The 13,294-nt window shown below is 43.6% G+C and overlaps 1 protein-coding gene across 1 annotated transcript; it reads left to right on the top strand.

The window, feature by feature from the left end:
• Window positions 1-92: 92 nt before the first annotated feature.
• Window positions 93-12,378, top strand: LOC138820449 (anaphase-promoting complex subunit CDC26). The gene is made up of 3 exons (XM_070012090.1): window positions 93-203; window positions 3,820-3,937; window positions 11,944-12,378. Exons 2-3 carry the CDS (start codon window positions 3,857-3,859, stop codon window positions 12,118-12,120), a joined length of 258 nt encoding a protein of 85 aa, XP_069868191.1. The 5' UTR covers window positions 93-203; window positions 3,820-3,856; the 3' UTR covers window positions 12,121-12,378.
• The last annotated feature ends 916 nt before the right edge of the window (window positions 12,379-13,294 follow it).

Genomic DNA, 13,294 nt, shown 5'->3' with positions numbered 1-13,294 from the left:
AAGATTCGGCCAGGCGTCGAGGGGCGTGGCTCGTAGGACAGCTGCCTCCCCACTCCCTTTCCAAAATGTATCGCGGGAAATGAGATTTTGCGGGAAGTGATGTGCAGAGCATTCTGGGAACTGTAGTTTAGCTAGTCTGGCCATCGCTTCTTTGGTGGGCGGTGGCGCTGAGGTTCCGCGAAAGGACTGAGGCTTGGAAGGAGGTATGTGTTGTGGGGTCGGGCGGCTCCGCAGTGATTCGAGGGTCCGGGCCTACTGGAGGCCTCAGTCGTCCCAAAGCACAGGGCCACGTTGCTATGGCAGCCTTTGCCCCAGATCTTGAGTGCAGCCCCCGAGTGGCGGGAGGAGGCCTGCTGTCAGCCGGGTGGGGTCGCGGTGGAGGTGGGCCGCGGCCAAGCTCTAGGCCCGGGGGCCCTCTAGCGCCGAAAGAGGGGGGAAGAGCTGGCAGAGGCGCCTAGGCCTGATGTTGTTGATCCTCTTGGTAGAAGGCGATGCGTTGGAGGCGTCAAGCAAACGACCTGCGAGCAGCGCTGCAGGCCCCGCTGCAGGCCCCGTGCTTCGCTGGTCACGGGCAGGACAAGAGTTGTTGTGTCCTATGTGCTGGTCCTGGGGCTTTAACTCAGTGCCTGGGCGCTGGCCCCAAGCTTTTATGCTCCAGGCTGGCACTCTACCACTTGAGCCACAATACAGTTCCAGCTTTTTTTTGGTGGATAATTGGAGATGAATTGGAGTCTCACGGCCTTTCCTGCCCAGGCTCGCTTTGATCCTCAAATCTCAGCCTTTTGAGTAGCCACCAACGCACAGCAATGACAAAGTTTTTGTCCTATGTGGAAGGGATTTTCAAAATACGCTTGCTGCGGGCTGGGAAGGTGGCTCAGTAGTAGAGCGCTTGCCTTGCATGAATGAGGCCCTGGGTTCGATTCCTCAGCATCACATAAGCCGAAAAAGCTGCTGTGGGCTCAAGTGGTAGAGCTCTAGCCTTGAGCTGAGGGACAATGCCCAGGCCCAGAGTTCAGGCCCCACTACCGGCAAGCATATATATGCTTGCTGGGCTGAACAGAATCCCTAACTCTCTAACCTTCCCCTTCCCCTCAACGATTATAATACTTATTTGCACACTTAACTACATGGAAAATCATATTTCAGGATGTAACTCTGAGTTACTTCATTCAAGTCATACAACAAAAGTTCAAACACAGAAACTAAGTTCTGGTGACAGAGGATGCTAATAGTTCAAATTTCAGAGGGGAGTGGGATTAGAACCTCTGATTTTTGCCAGAGCCAGGGCGTTTAGCCATTACTCTATATTGCCACCTAGTGGCAGGCATTCACAGTTGGCAGAAAAGTTAAACTAATTGTTCTTTTTCTGCAACTTTGGCTTCCTGTACCATTTCTCTGATTAGTACCAAGCAACATGAAATCTTATGTGTCAAGGTTATATTGACACATAACACCTGTACCCTTATGAAAACAGAAAATATTTCCTTTCAATCATGCTTCTCGCAGTATATACAGAACATTCATTTATATCACTATCGTTTTAGTCATCATATTGACCTAAGTGTAATTTTTATGGGTGGTTGACATTGTTAACCAAATAGGACAGCTTGCTTCAAGTCTTTAATCTGCAAAATAGGGATAATTTTGCCAGACATTGAGGCTTTGTGCGGCCCAGACTGAATTGGGTGCCCATGTGATGTCTTTGAATTACACTCATTAGAGTTCTTACCACTTTGTATTGGAATCTTCTCCATACTTGTCTATTTCCTCTACAGATTGTTATTGTGCATTTTAACTTTGTAGCTGGAGCACAGGAAGAGTTCATTAATGAGTGAATTACCTGTTAGATCCTGAGGAAAATCCAGTGAGTCAGTAAATTCAGAGTTTTCATGTGATTTAGCAACTGGTTTTAGCCTCAAGAAACCCTGGTGTAGACTAAATTTCATGCTTGGTTTAGCTTCCTCTTAAGTAAACTGAAGTACAATGTCATGATTAATTTATTTTTGAAGCAGAATCTCACTGTGTTTGCTAGCCTCAAGTACTAAAGTCACATATCACCATGCCCAGTTAACTTTATCCTTTTTATTTTACTTTATTTTTTTGTTTCTGTCAGTTGCGGGGCTTGAACTCAGAGCCTGAGTGCTGTCCCTGAGTGCTCAAGGCTAGTGCTCTACCACTTGAACTGCAGTGCCACTTCTGGTATTTGAGTGGTTGGTTGGAGATTTCTGTCCAGTCTGGCTTTGAACCACGATCCTCAGATCTCAGCCTTCTGAGTAGCTAGGATTATAGGCATGAGCCACTGGCACCTGACCACTTTATTCTTTTTAGCTAGCACATTTCATTTTCTTTTTTTTTTTTTTTTTTGTCGGTCGTGGGGCTTGAACTCTGGGCCTGGGCGTTGTCCCTCAGCTCTTCAGCTCAAGGCGAGCGCTCTACCACTTGAGCTACAGCGCCACTTCCGGTTTTCTGGTGGTTTATTGGAGATAGGAGTCTCACGGTCTCTCCTGCCCGGGCTGGCTTTGAACCGCGATCCTCAGATCTCAGCCTCCTGGGTAGCTAGGATTACAGGTGTGAGCCACCAGCGCCCAGCTTCATTTTCTTTTTAAAATTAGTTGTTGCTATGGTTTGAACCTAGGGTCTTGTGCTTGTTAAGCAGGTACTCTATCACCTGAACCACTTTGCCAGTCCTTTTTTGAATTGGTTATTTTCAAGGTAGAGTTTCACTTTGTGTGTGTGGATTGAACTCTGGGCCTGGGCTCTGTCCCTCGGCTCTTCAGCTCAAGGCAAACACTCTACCACTTGAGCCACAGCACCACTTGTAGTTTTCTGGTGGTTAACTGGAGATAAGAGTCTTAGGGACATTCCTGCCTGGGCTGGCTTTGAACCAAGATCCTCAGATCTCAGTGTCCTGAGTAGTTAGGATTACAGGTATGAACTACCAGCACCTGGTTAGAGTTTCACTTTTTTATGCCTGGATCACCCTGAACTGTGATCCTCTTATTTGTGCTTCCTTTTTGTCACTGGTATGACAGATGTACACCATTGTACCCACCTATTATACTTCTCCCATGGCTTGGTATGATAGGCTTGTACCACTGTGCCCAGCCACTGATTGAGAAGAAGTCTCATGAACTTTTATACCTTGAACTGCAATCCCCCCAATCTTCACTTTCAGATGGCTAGGATTACAGGCTTGGGCCAATGCAACTACCCAGCATATTTCTTTGAATAAATATGACTGAGCACAAAACTAAAGTGTAGCTGCCTAGAATTTTCTTTTATAGGCAATATTCTATTTTAAGTTCTTTTTTTTTTGGTTGGTCATGGGGCCTGAACTCTGGGCCTGGGCACTGTCCCTGAGCTCTTCAGTTCAAGGCTAGCACTCTACCACTTGAGCCATAGCACCACTTCCAGCTTTTTCTGCTTATGTGGTGATCAGGAATCGAACCCAGGGCTTCATGCATGCAGGGCAAGCACTCTATCACTCCTATTTTAAGTTCTTTAGAAAGGAGATTAGAGGGTTGTAGATCTCCATAATGTAATAAAAATATAATAATCCTATACCCAAAGACTTTGAAAGTCTATACCTGAGTTTAAATTAGGTGGGTGTTTTTGTTTGTTTTTGCTTTCTGGTACTAGGGATTAAACTCAGAGCCTTTGATCTTGCCAGGCAAGTTCTTCACTTAGGCCACAGCTCCTGCCGTATATGAATGTTTTGAATACCTCATTCACTTTAGTGTGCATGCTTACAAATCGATCTTCCATTTGTAGCTAAACATTATCATCTGCAGTTTTTTTCTTCTCTGCCATTTTGAACAGCTGAGTTCACAGGGCCTGGCTTGGTGTTGATTTCAGTATGCTGCGACGAAAACCAACACGCCTGGAGCTAAAGCTTGATGACATTGAAGAGTTTGAGAGTATTCGAAAGGATCTGGAGGTAAGAGTACCACTTCCAAACCCTTTGGAGATATTCAAGACAATAACCTTAACTTCAGAACCTTGGACTCAGTCACCAACAGTTGATTTGAAATTTCTCTTTGGGTGCTTTATAGGCATGTTTCCTGAGATTGCCATAACAAAATATTACAAAGCTGGTGGACAATAGAAATTTATTCTTTGAGCCTGGTGCTGGTGGCTCACGCCTATAATCCTAGCTACTCAGGAGGCTGAGATTTGAGGATTGTGGCTCAAAGTCAGCCCAGGCAGGCAAGTCCGTGAGACTCTTATCTCCACCAGAAAACCGAAAAAAGTGGTGCTGTGGCTAAAACTTGTAGAGCATTAGCCTTGAGCTGAAGAGCTGGTGGACAGCGCCCAGGCCCAGAGTTCAAGGTCTACAGCAGACAAAAAATAAACTAACTAATTAATTAAATAAAATTATTCTCTGACAGATCTGTAGGTCACAAATCTGAAATCATTGTTATACAGCTGTCAAGATGTTACTGGGCTGTCAAGGTACTGGCAGGCAGAGGATGTTTCCTGCCCTTTCAGCCAAAAAGCTGCTGGCATTCCCTGCTTAGGTCACATCACTCCAATCTTGCTTGCTTGTTCCATTGCTTCCTCCTCTTCTGCTCAGACTTTCCTTCTTATAAAAATATATGTAAGGGGCTGGGAAGGTGGCTCAGTAGTAGAGCGCTTGCCTTGCATGCCTGAGGCCCTGGGTTCGATTCCTCAGCACCATATAAGCAAAAAGAAAAAAGCCGGAAGTGGCACTGTGGCTCAAGTGGTAGAGCGCTAGCCTTGAGCTGAAGAGCTGAGGGATAGTGCCCGGGCCCAGAGTTCAGGCCCCACTACCGGACCCACCCTCCCCCCCCAAAAAAAAAGAAAAAAAAGATGTAAATACTTGTAGGGTTTACCTCAATAATCCAGGGCAATTCAGATCAGTTCATCTCAAAGTCAATTTTTTTTTTTTTGTATGTGTGTGCCAATACTAAGTAAGGTTTGGGCTGAGGGCCTTTTGCTCTTGCTTAGCTTTTCTGCTCAGTGTTGGCACTCTACCACTTCAGCTATACTTTTACTTCTGGCTTTTTAGTGGTTAATTGGAGGTAAGAATTTCTTGGATATGGATGCCTGGCCTACCTTTGAACCTTGATGCTCATATCTCAGCCTCCTGAGTAGTTAGGATTACAGGTGTGAGCCACTGGTGCCTTGCCCATTTCAAGATCCTTAATCCTATCTGCAGAGATGGTCCCTGTCTCCTAAGGTAATATTTACAAATTCCAGGAATTAGGATCTGATAGCTTTGGAGACCATTTTCACTTTACTATACTTAATGTATTAAAAAAAAAAGTTTCTGGGCCTGGTTGCTCATGCTTGTTATCCTAGCTTCTCAGGAGGCTGAGCTCTGATGATCACTGAAGCCAGTTCAGGCAGGAAAGTCTGTGAGACACTTGTCTTCAATTAACCACCAAAAACCTGGAAGTAGAGCAATGTTTCAAGTAGTAGAGCACTAACCTTGAACAGAAATGCTCAGGGCGAGCACCCTGGTCCTGAGTTTAAGACCAGCAGCCCAACAATAAAAATCTGATGATGTAGCTCAGAGCATTTGCTCTGAGACCCTAAGGTTGAATCCCCAGTATCACCAAAGCGGGTAAAAAAATCAAAACAACAAATGAACTCTTGATTTTTTTCCTTAGACTACTCATCCCTTTTAGGGCTCATCTAATGGTTTAGGCCAGAAACCAAGCAGTTGCACTTGAATCTTTCTTTACCCCTCTGTTTTTACTGTGTCTTGTCAATCCTGTAGTTCCAGATGTCTGATCATACCCTTACATCTCCTCCATGGAAACCAGATTTCAAGTGACCATCTCTCCCTGTGTGATTTTAACTGCTATTAGCCTTTCTATCTTCATGTTTCTCTGTAAAGTACATTCTCCATCTTCTTTCTATCTACTCAGAACATGCCATCCTTCTATTTAAAAGTCTTCAATAGTTTCTTGTTCCTGGAATAAAATCTGAATTCTTTACCATGGCCTGTGAGATTTTTGTGCAATTTGACTTCATGCTACTATCTGTTTATTTAGTGTCTTTGCTGGGGCTTGAAATCATGGTCTCATGCTCTCCCTTGTTTTTCTCATTCTAGATTGGCATTCTACCATTTGAGCTACAGCTCTACTTTGGCTTTTTGCTGGTTAATTCGAGATAGACGTCTCATGGGCTTTTCTGTCTGAGCTGGCTCTGAACTGTGATCCTCAAATCTCGGCCTCTTAAGTAGCTGGGATTACAAGAATGAGTGACCAGTACCTGGCACCTCATACGACTCTTGTCTTGTTCTCTACACCCTGACCACACTGGCTTCTGATGTTTCCTTGAACGTGCCAAACTGTTGATCACTGGCCATTGCACACATGGCTCCCCTCTGCCTGTGATCCATTCTCAGTTTAAATGTCACCTGCCTGACCCTAACAAGTTAGATGTGTCATTCTTATCCATGAGGCCTTACCTTCATTAGGCATAGGAAGCACCACACGTTTTTCATAGCATTCATTATAACTTGTAATTACATTTCTTGTAAAATCACTTTCATTAGGACAAAGTTTCCACCTTCTTTCCCACTGAGTTCCCAGAACCTAGCATGCAGTATTTTTAAATGTGGTCTGGCTACATAGTAATAGAGGTCCATTAATAATAGTTAAATACCCCAGTGGCCTTCAGATGAAGTTCAAGTTCCTCAGGCTGCTGTACAAGGCCCTGTGTGACCTGACCTTGATCATCTCTCCACTTCATCTCCCCCGCCAAGTTATCTTTACCTGATCTCAGTGCCTGTGCAGGCTGTGTTCCCCTGGCCTGAATGCCCTACCCTTTGTCGGGCTAACTCCTCATCTTTGAACTCAGCTCCTCCCAGCCCCCTGCTGTGTTAAGTTCACCCTCCTTCCTGTGTTGACCCATGGCTGCCACTCTCTGAGACTTTATTTTTCTCTTTTCTTCCACTGGGCCTTCAGTTCCTTGTAGGGCAAGGATTATGTATTCATCTCTGTGTCTACTCCCAAAGGTGGGCTTACTATAATCATTTTCATTTGCTTCCCTGGTGGATACTTCTTATTTGTGAGACAGGGGACATTCCATCTTATACATACTCACAAACATGACTGGCTTTTCTAGGTACATTATATGCTTCATAGTAACCTTAGATGTCTTTTCCCTCTTCTTCATCCACCCAACTTTAGTGTTTTGCAAACATCATCATCTTGTACCTTTTAAGAACTTGTATTAGTTTCTATGTTATTAAGTATATATATTTTTTCTGGTATGGTTATGTGGACTTAGGACCTCATACTTATTCAGCTTTGCTTGTTCAGCTGATGTTCTACCACTTGAGCTACTTCTCTAGCTCAGGTTTTTGCTAGTTTTTTTTTTTTTTTGGAGATGAAGTCTAAATTACTTTTCTTTCCAGGTTGGCTTTAAACCTTGATCCTCTGGATCTCAGCCTCCTCAGTAACTAGGATTACAGGTGTGATCCACAAGTGCCAGCTAAATATGAGTTTTAACTATGGTTAAAGCTTCAATTTAATGAGTCTGATAAAATGCTAGCATATTGCACTTTGACTCTGCAGAGTCAGCTCACTGTTGAGTTAATAATTGGACTAAAGACAATTACCTTGTGGGTTTGACCTGTTTTAGAGCAATTTAGGGAGGGAAAGTCTTAACCCCAAAATAAAACCAATAAATCTTTTTTGTTATTTATAATTTATCATTTTGTGCTGGTCCTGAGCCTTGAACTCAGGATCTTATCTGATGCTCCCCTTTAGCTCTTTTGCTCATGGGTACCACTTTAGCTACATATCCTCATGTGGCTTTTTGCTGGTTATTTGGAGGTAAGAGTCTCAAGTCACTCCCTTAATCACCCAGATTCAGCCTCCTGAGTAATTAGGGTTACATTCATGAGCCACTGGTGCCCGGCTAGACAACTGGCTTTATTTTGTTTTGTAGACAAGGTCTTTAGCTCAGGCTGGCCTCAAACTCAAGATTCTACCACCAGCTGGGCACCAGTGGCTCACGCCTATAATCCTAGCTACTCAGGAGGCTGAGATCTGAGGATCACAGTTCAAAGCCAGCCCAGGCAAGGAAAGTCTGTGAGACTCTTATCTCCAATTAACCACCAGAAAACTGGAAGTAGTGCTGTGGCTCAAGTGGTAGAGTGCTTGCCTTGAGCTGAAGAGCCGAGGAACAGTGTCCAGGCCCAGAGTTCGAGCCCCATGACCGACAAAAAAAAAAAAAAAAAAAAAAGATCCTACCACACAGCCTCCCAAGTGCTGAACCTAGCACAATTGTATTTCACCATGCATAGCTCTAATATTTAATTTTTTATGGATGTTAGTTTGATTACACGTATGTAACTCTAGATTCTCAAAGAGCCAACAGCTGTTCCAAGTTTGAAGCCTTTGAAGTGTTTGAAATTTCATTCCAATTGAGTGTTCTCAGAATGAGAGGGCCCTTTGCTTTTTTAGAACTTGTTCTCATGAAAATGTTTGGGAAGTACTTCAGATATCACTTATTTGCATTGTAATCAGGAAGGTCATTATATTTGTCAAATAAGAGGTCACTGCTGAGAGACTAAGGTTTTGGAGCATTTCAGAGTTTGGTTTTTTTGGATTAGGGATGCTGTGTCTCTGAAGTCAACGCAGATATTCCCAAATCTGAAAACTCTAACGCTTGAAACACTTCTGGTGTTTTGGCACTTCAGATGGGGGATAATCTGTACCTTATTTAATTCTCTGTAATGTTGGGTGATCATTCAGTATTAAGTGGTATAGAATGGTGGCAGGGGTTAGTTGAGCTATTCTCTAGATTAAATTTTGGTCATTCTCTCTCTGTACTGGGGTTTGAACTCAGAGCTCTGTATTTGCTAGGCAGGTGCTTACCACTGATCCATGCTTCCAGCCCTTTTCTGAACTGGTTATTTTTTTTGTGTGTGTGTGTGAAAATACTGTACAGAGGGGTTACAATTACATGAGCAAGGTAATGAGTACATTTCTCATCCAGCATTGTTGCCTCTTCCTTTGTTTCCTCTTACCATCCCTTCCCATCTCCCCGCTTCCTCTCCCCCCAACTGGTTATTTTTGAGTTAGGATCTCACTTCCTGGGTCAAGACCCACCTTCTTAGGCTTCCTGTCATAACAAGGATTACAGGTGTGTGCCACCTCACACAGCTTTCAGTTGAGAAGTGGTCTTGTACACTTTTCTGTCTGGAGTGGCCTGGAACTTTGATCCTCCCAATCTCAGTCTCCCAGGTATCTAGGATTATAGGCATATACCACCAGCATCCGATTTACGTATTCTTTTATAGCATCTTTATAGTCAATAGTGGCAGTTATGGGCTTAGTCTCTTCTTAAAAATGAACAAACTAAGACTAATTTTGTGACTTATTTTCTAAAGTCATTTGTGATTTAAGAGCCTACCTTTTTATTTGAAACTAAGTAAGGCTTTCCATTTTTCCACCCCAATCCTGTATTGAATTTGAACTGGAGAGTACAGTTTCAAAATGGTGATAAAACTACTCTCAGGTCACACTCAGCCTGACTCCAGCCATCACTACTGTCACAAGAGAGAAGGGGATGGGGCTTATGAATCAACCAGAGAACTTAAGAAAACATTTATAGTGTTTTATTGGTCTGGCCTTTGAAAGTACAGACGATAGGTGCTCACAGATTGTCTGTATCAGGGGCTTTGACTTTGTGACTCACTCTGGTATTAAATGAGTTCATATAGCAGTGCATGTTTGACCTACAGTGGTTAAAGAGTGTGGAGTAGAACCAAAGAACTGTTTCAAGAAAAAAATTCTACAAAGAAGCCAGGTGCTGGTGGCTCACACCTACAATCCTAGCTCTCAGGAGGTTGGAAGCCAGCTCAGGCAGGAAATTCTTACCTCTAATAAATTACTCAGAAAAAGCCAGAAGTGGTGCTGTGGCTCAAGAGGTAGAATGTTAGCCTTGAGCAAAAGGAACCTAGGACTGGCAACTAATAATAATAAAAATAATTCTGTAGAAGCCTGCTGTACATTTAACAGATTTTTGTTGGTAGTATTAAAGATGCAGAAGAATATCATTTGAGTGACTACTATGAAAAGTATGGCTAGATTGAAAACTGAAGTGATAGAAGACAGGCAGAGTGGAAAAAAAGAGAATCTGCTTTTGAAACAACACAATGGATAAAATTCTATTCTCAGTACTAATAGGAATAATCATGAAGTGGAAAAAACTCTAAGCCAGAGCTTCATTCTGCTGGATCAAGATGCCCTGAACGTGGATCTGGCAACTTTATGCAGTGGGGGAAGTGATTTTGGTCTTGGTGAACATTGGTGGAAGATAAAGCTGTGGTGTTGGAGGTGGTGGCAGCAAAGGAAGTCATGGAGGTGGCAATGTGGCCATAATGGATCTGGTTAGAGGAATAGAGGGGAATGTGCTGCATGTTGCTAGTGGTCCTCGGGTTCTCCTTTGATTCAGACCATAGAAAGATGTCTGGCAAGGCAGGGATGGAGGCTGTGTTTACTCAAAGTTCTCTGTCCTTAGATTGGTCACTAGCAGTAACAGCAGCAGCCTGTAGCCAACCAGTGCAGTTACTCACAGGCTCACTGTAGCATAGCTTCATTCTGTTCAGATTCACATTTCTCCCCCAGCAGCACCTCATCACACCTTGGCCTCCAATGGTGCTGGCTCTACTCCCTTATAAAAAAGTGGCATCCACCCACGGATGACCACATAAGGCTGTGCATACATGCACCTCATCTCAAGGCCATATTCAGGGTTACCTAAGGTAGCACACGCATGCAGGACTCCAGGTTATATGGACCTGTTGAACCACCTACATCCCATTCCTTGGGTTGTGAAGGCACAAAGATTTCCAAGCTTATAGGCAAGAAGCCTGACCTACTCCATTAATTTTTCGTGGGGAGAGGGGCCCAGGATATTGAAACCAACGTAGCAGATATGGTGGTGGTGCCAGAGGACATGCTTGTGATGGAGGCACTTGTGGCAGTGGTATAACCATATGATGGCAAGTACTAGAATGGGATGTTCTGGATAGTCCCAGCACAGCTTGCAACAAGCACGGCTAGTGAGGAATGCGGTGACGCTAGATGACACTAAGGTCCTGTATCTTCTGTAGCTTCTTTTCATTCAATTAGGGTTACCCTGTACACTTGTGATAGTGGAAGGAAATTTTAACTTTTCAAAAAATAATCAGAATGAAGCCCTTCAACAGAGACCTCTTGATGAGCTACTATAGACCTTTCTGGTGGTACTTGTAGTGTCTGTGAGTCAGTTTGGCTGTAAATTTTTGGTGGTTATTTTACAAGTCATGTTATTTTCCATTCATTCTCTTGAATAATACAACTTACTTATACCTTTCCATGCCCTTAGCCTGCCACCTCTTATGTGTCTCTCTGGTGCAGCATCCTGTTGGGTCTTCACACAGCACAACTCCTTTTCTTTGCATCCCTGGCAGTGTGGGCACTCCTCTGTCATAGCCCTGACGGCCCTATGCTATTTAGTGGGTCCATTTCTCTATTAGACTGTAATGCCATGGAATATTGGGTCTACATAGCTTATCGCTGCATGCTGTATCCTTCTTGTAACCATTTTATTATTTTGGGCTGGAACAGGGGCTTGAACTCAAAGCTAAGAGTGCTTTTTCACTTCAGGCTGGTACTCTACCACTTGAGCCACATCTTCACTTCTGGCTTTTTGTTGGTTAATTGGAGATAAGAGTCTTTCAGATTTATCTGTCCAGCCTCGCTTTGAACCTTGAGCCTCCTGAGTGGCTAAGATTACAGGTGTGAGCCACTGGTACCCAGTCCTCTTCTAGTTATCTTAAACCAAGATTTCATTTATTGTTTATTAGAGCCTAATTCTGTCTATCATGCCATACTGAGAACATGGTAGGTGCTAAACAAACATTTACTAATTTTGAAAAAAAGTTGCCTTAATCCTATAATTTTGTATTTTCAGACCCGTAAGAAACAGAAGGAAGATGTGGATGTTGTGGGAAGCAGTGATGGAGAAGGAGCCATTGGGCTCAACAGTGACCCCAAAAGCCGGGAACAAATGATTAATGATCGAATTGGCTATAAACCCCAGCCCAAGCCCAACAATCGCGCATCTCAGTTTGGAAATTTTGAATTTTAGATGGATTTTCTTGAATGCCAGAACCCTGGCATGGAATAAAATGATGGCAGAAGTACAAATCAGGTTTAGAGCATTGAATGCTTGTAGTGAAGCAGAATGTTTTACTTCCTGCAGAGAGAAATCATTTTTGCATGAAATTACTGATGTGTAACACACACAAGCTGGAACCCAAATTCTGGTTTGTCTGGAAAATTTGACTGTGTAAAGCTTATCTGACTTTGTTTTTAAAAATAAATGTATTTTTGGAAAAGTGTGAGACATCCATGGTGAAGTAGGTAATATTGTTAAGCTCCAGGCTTTAAGAGGTAACCTCATTCTACCTGTATTTAGTAAAAGACTCTAAGCATAAAATGCCTTGGGTTGATTCCTGTCACATTTAATTGACTAATTTATTCAGCAAGTACCGAGTGCCTACTGCATGCCAATCAACAACTATCTCTGCCATAGTTGGGATGACAGATAATACGCCACCCTGCCTCGTCCTCAAGTTTAAAAAATTCAGGAATCCTTGCGATTTCAAAATATTCATGAAAAGGCTCATGAAAACTCTGTCTCTGGAATGAAAAAGGTCATGTAAGGGATTAAGAGATGTGGCTCCGGGGCTGGGAAGGTGGTTCAGTGGTAGAGCACTTGCCTTGCATGCCTGAGGCCCTGGGTTCGATTCCTCAGCACCACATAAGCAAAAAGAAAAAACCCGGAAGTGGCGCTGTGGCTCAAGTGGTAGAGCGCTAGTCTTGAGCTGAAGAGCTGAGGGACAGCGCCAGGCCCAGAGTTCAGGCCCCACAACCGGACCAAAAAAAAAGAGATGTGGCTCCAGTGATAAGACTGCCCAGCAAGCATAAGACCCTGAGTTCAAACCCCAGGAGTCACATAGATCTTCACATGTTACTAGCTTTTTTTTTTTTTTTTTTTGCCAGTCCTGGGCTTGAACTCTGGGCTCAGAGATGTCTCTAAGCTCCTTTTGCTCAAGACTAGCACTCTACCACTTGAGCCACAGTGCCACTTCCAGCTTTTTCTGAGTAGTTTACCAGAGATAAGAGTCTCACAGACTTTCTCATCTGGGCTGGCTTTGAACTGTGATCCTCAGATCTCAGCTTCCTGAGTAGCTAGAATTACAGGTGTGAGCCACTGGCACCCTGGCTCTAGGCTGGCATTTAAGGAGAGAGAAATGAAG

Source organism: Dipodomys merriami, unplaced genomic scaffold, assembly GCF_024711535.1.
Source record: "Dipodomys merriami isolate MVZ:Mamm:240054 unplaced genomic scaffold, mDipMer1.0.p SCAF_886, whole genome shotgun sequence".
Lineage (NCBI taxonomy): Eukaryota > Metazoa > Chordata > Mammalia > Rodentia > Heteromyidae > Dipodomys > Dipodomys merriami.
Note: the sequence above shows the minus strand (reverse complement) of the source record. Positions and strands in the feature narration are given on the sequence as shown.

Bases quoted from the DNA above. Each gene is read 5' to 3' on its own strand.
- LOC138820449 (XM_070012090.1), top strand. From the start codon at position 3,857: ATGCTGCGACGAAAACCAACACGCCTGGAGCTAAAGCTTGATGACATT. The intron at 3,938-11,943 runs GTAAGAGTACCA...TTGTATTTTCAG, and splicing joins GTATTCGAAAGGATCTGGAG to ACCCGTAAGAAACAGAAGGA.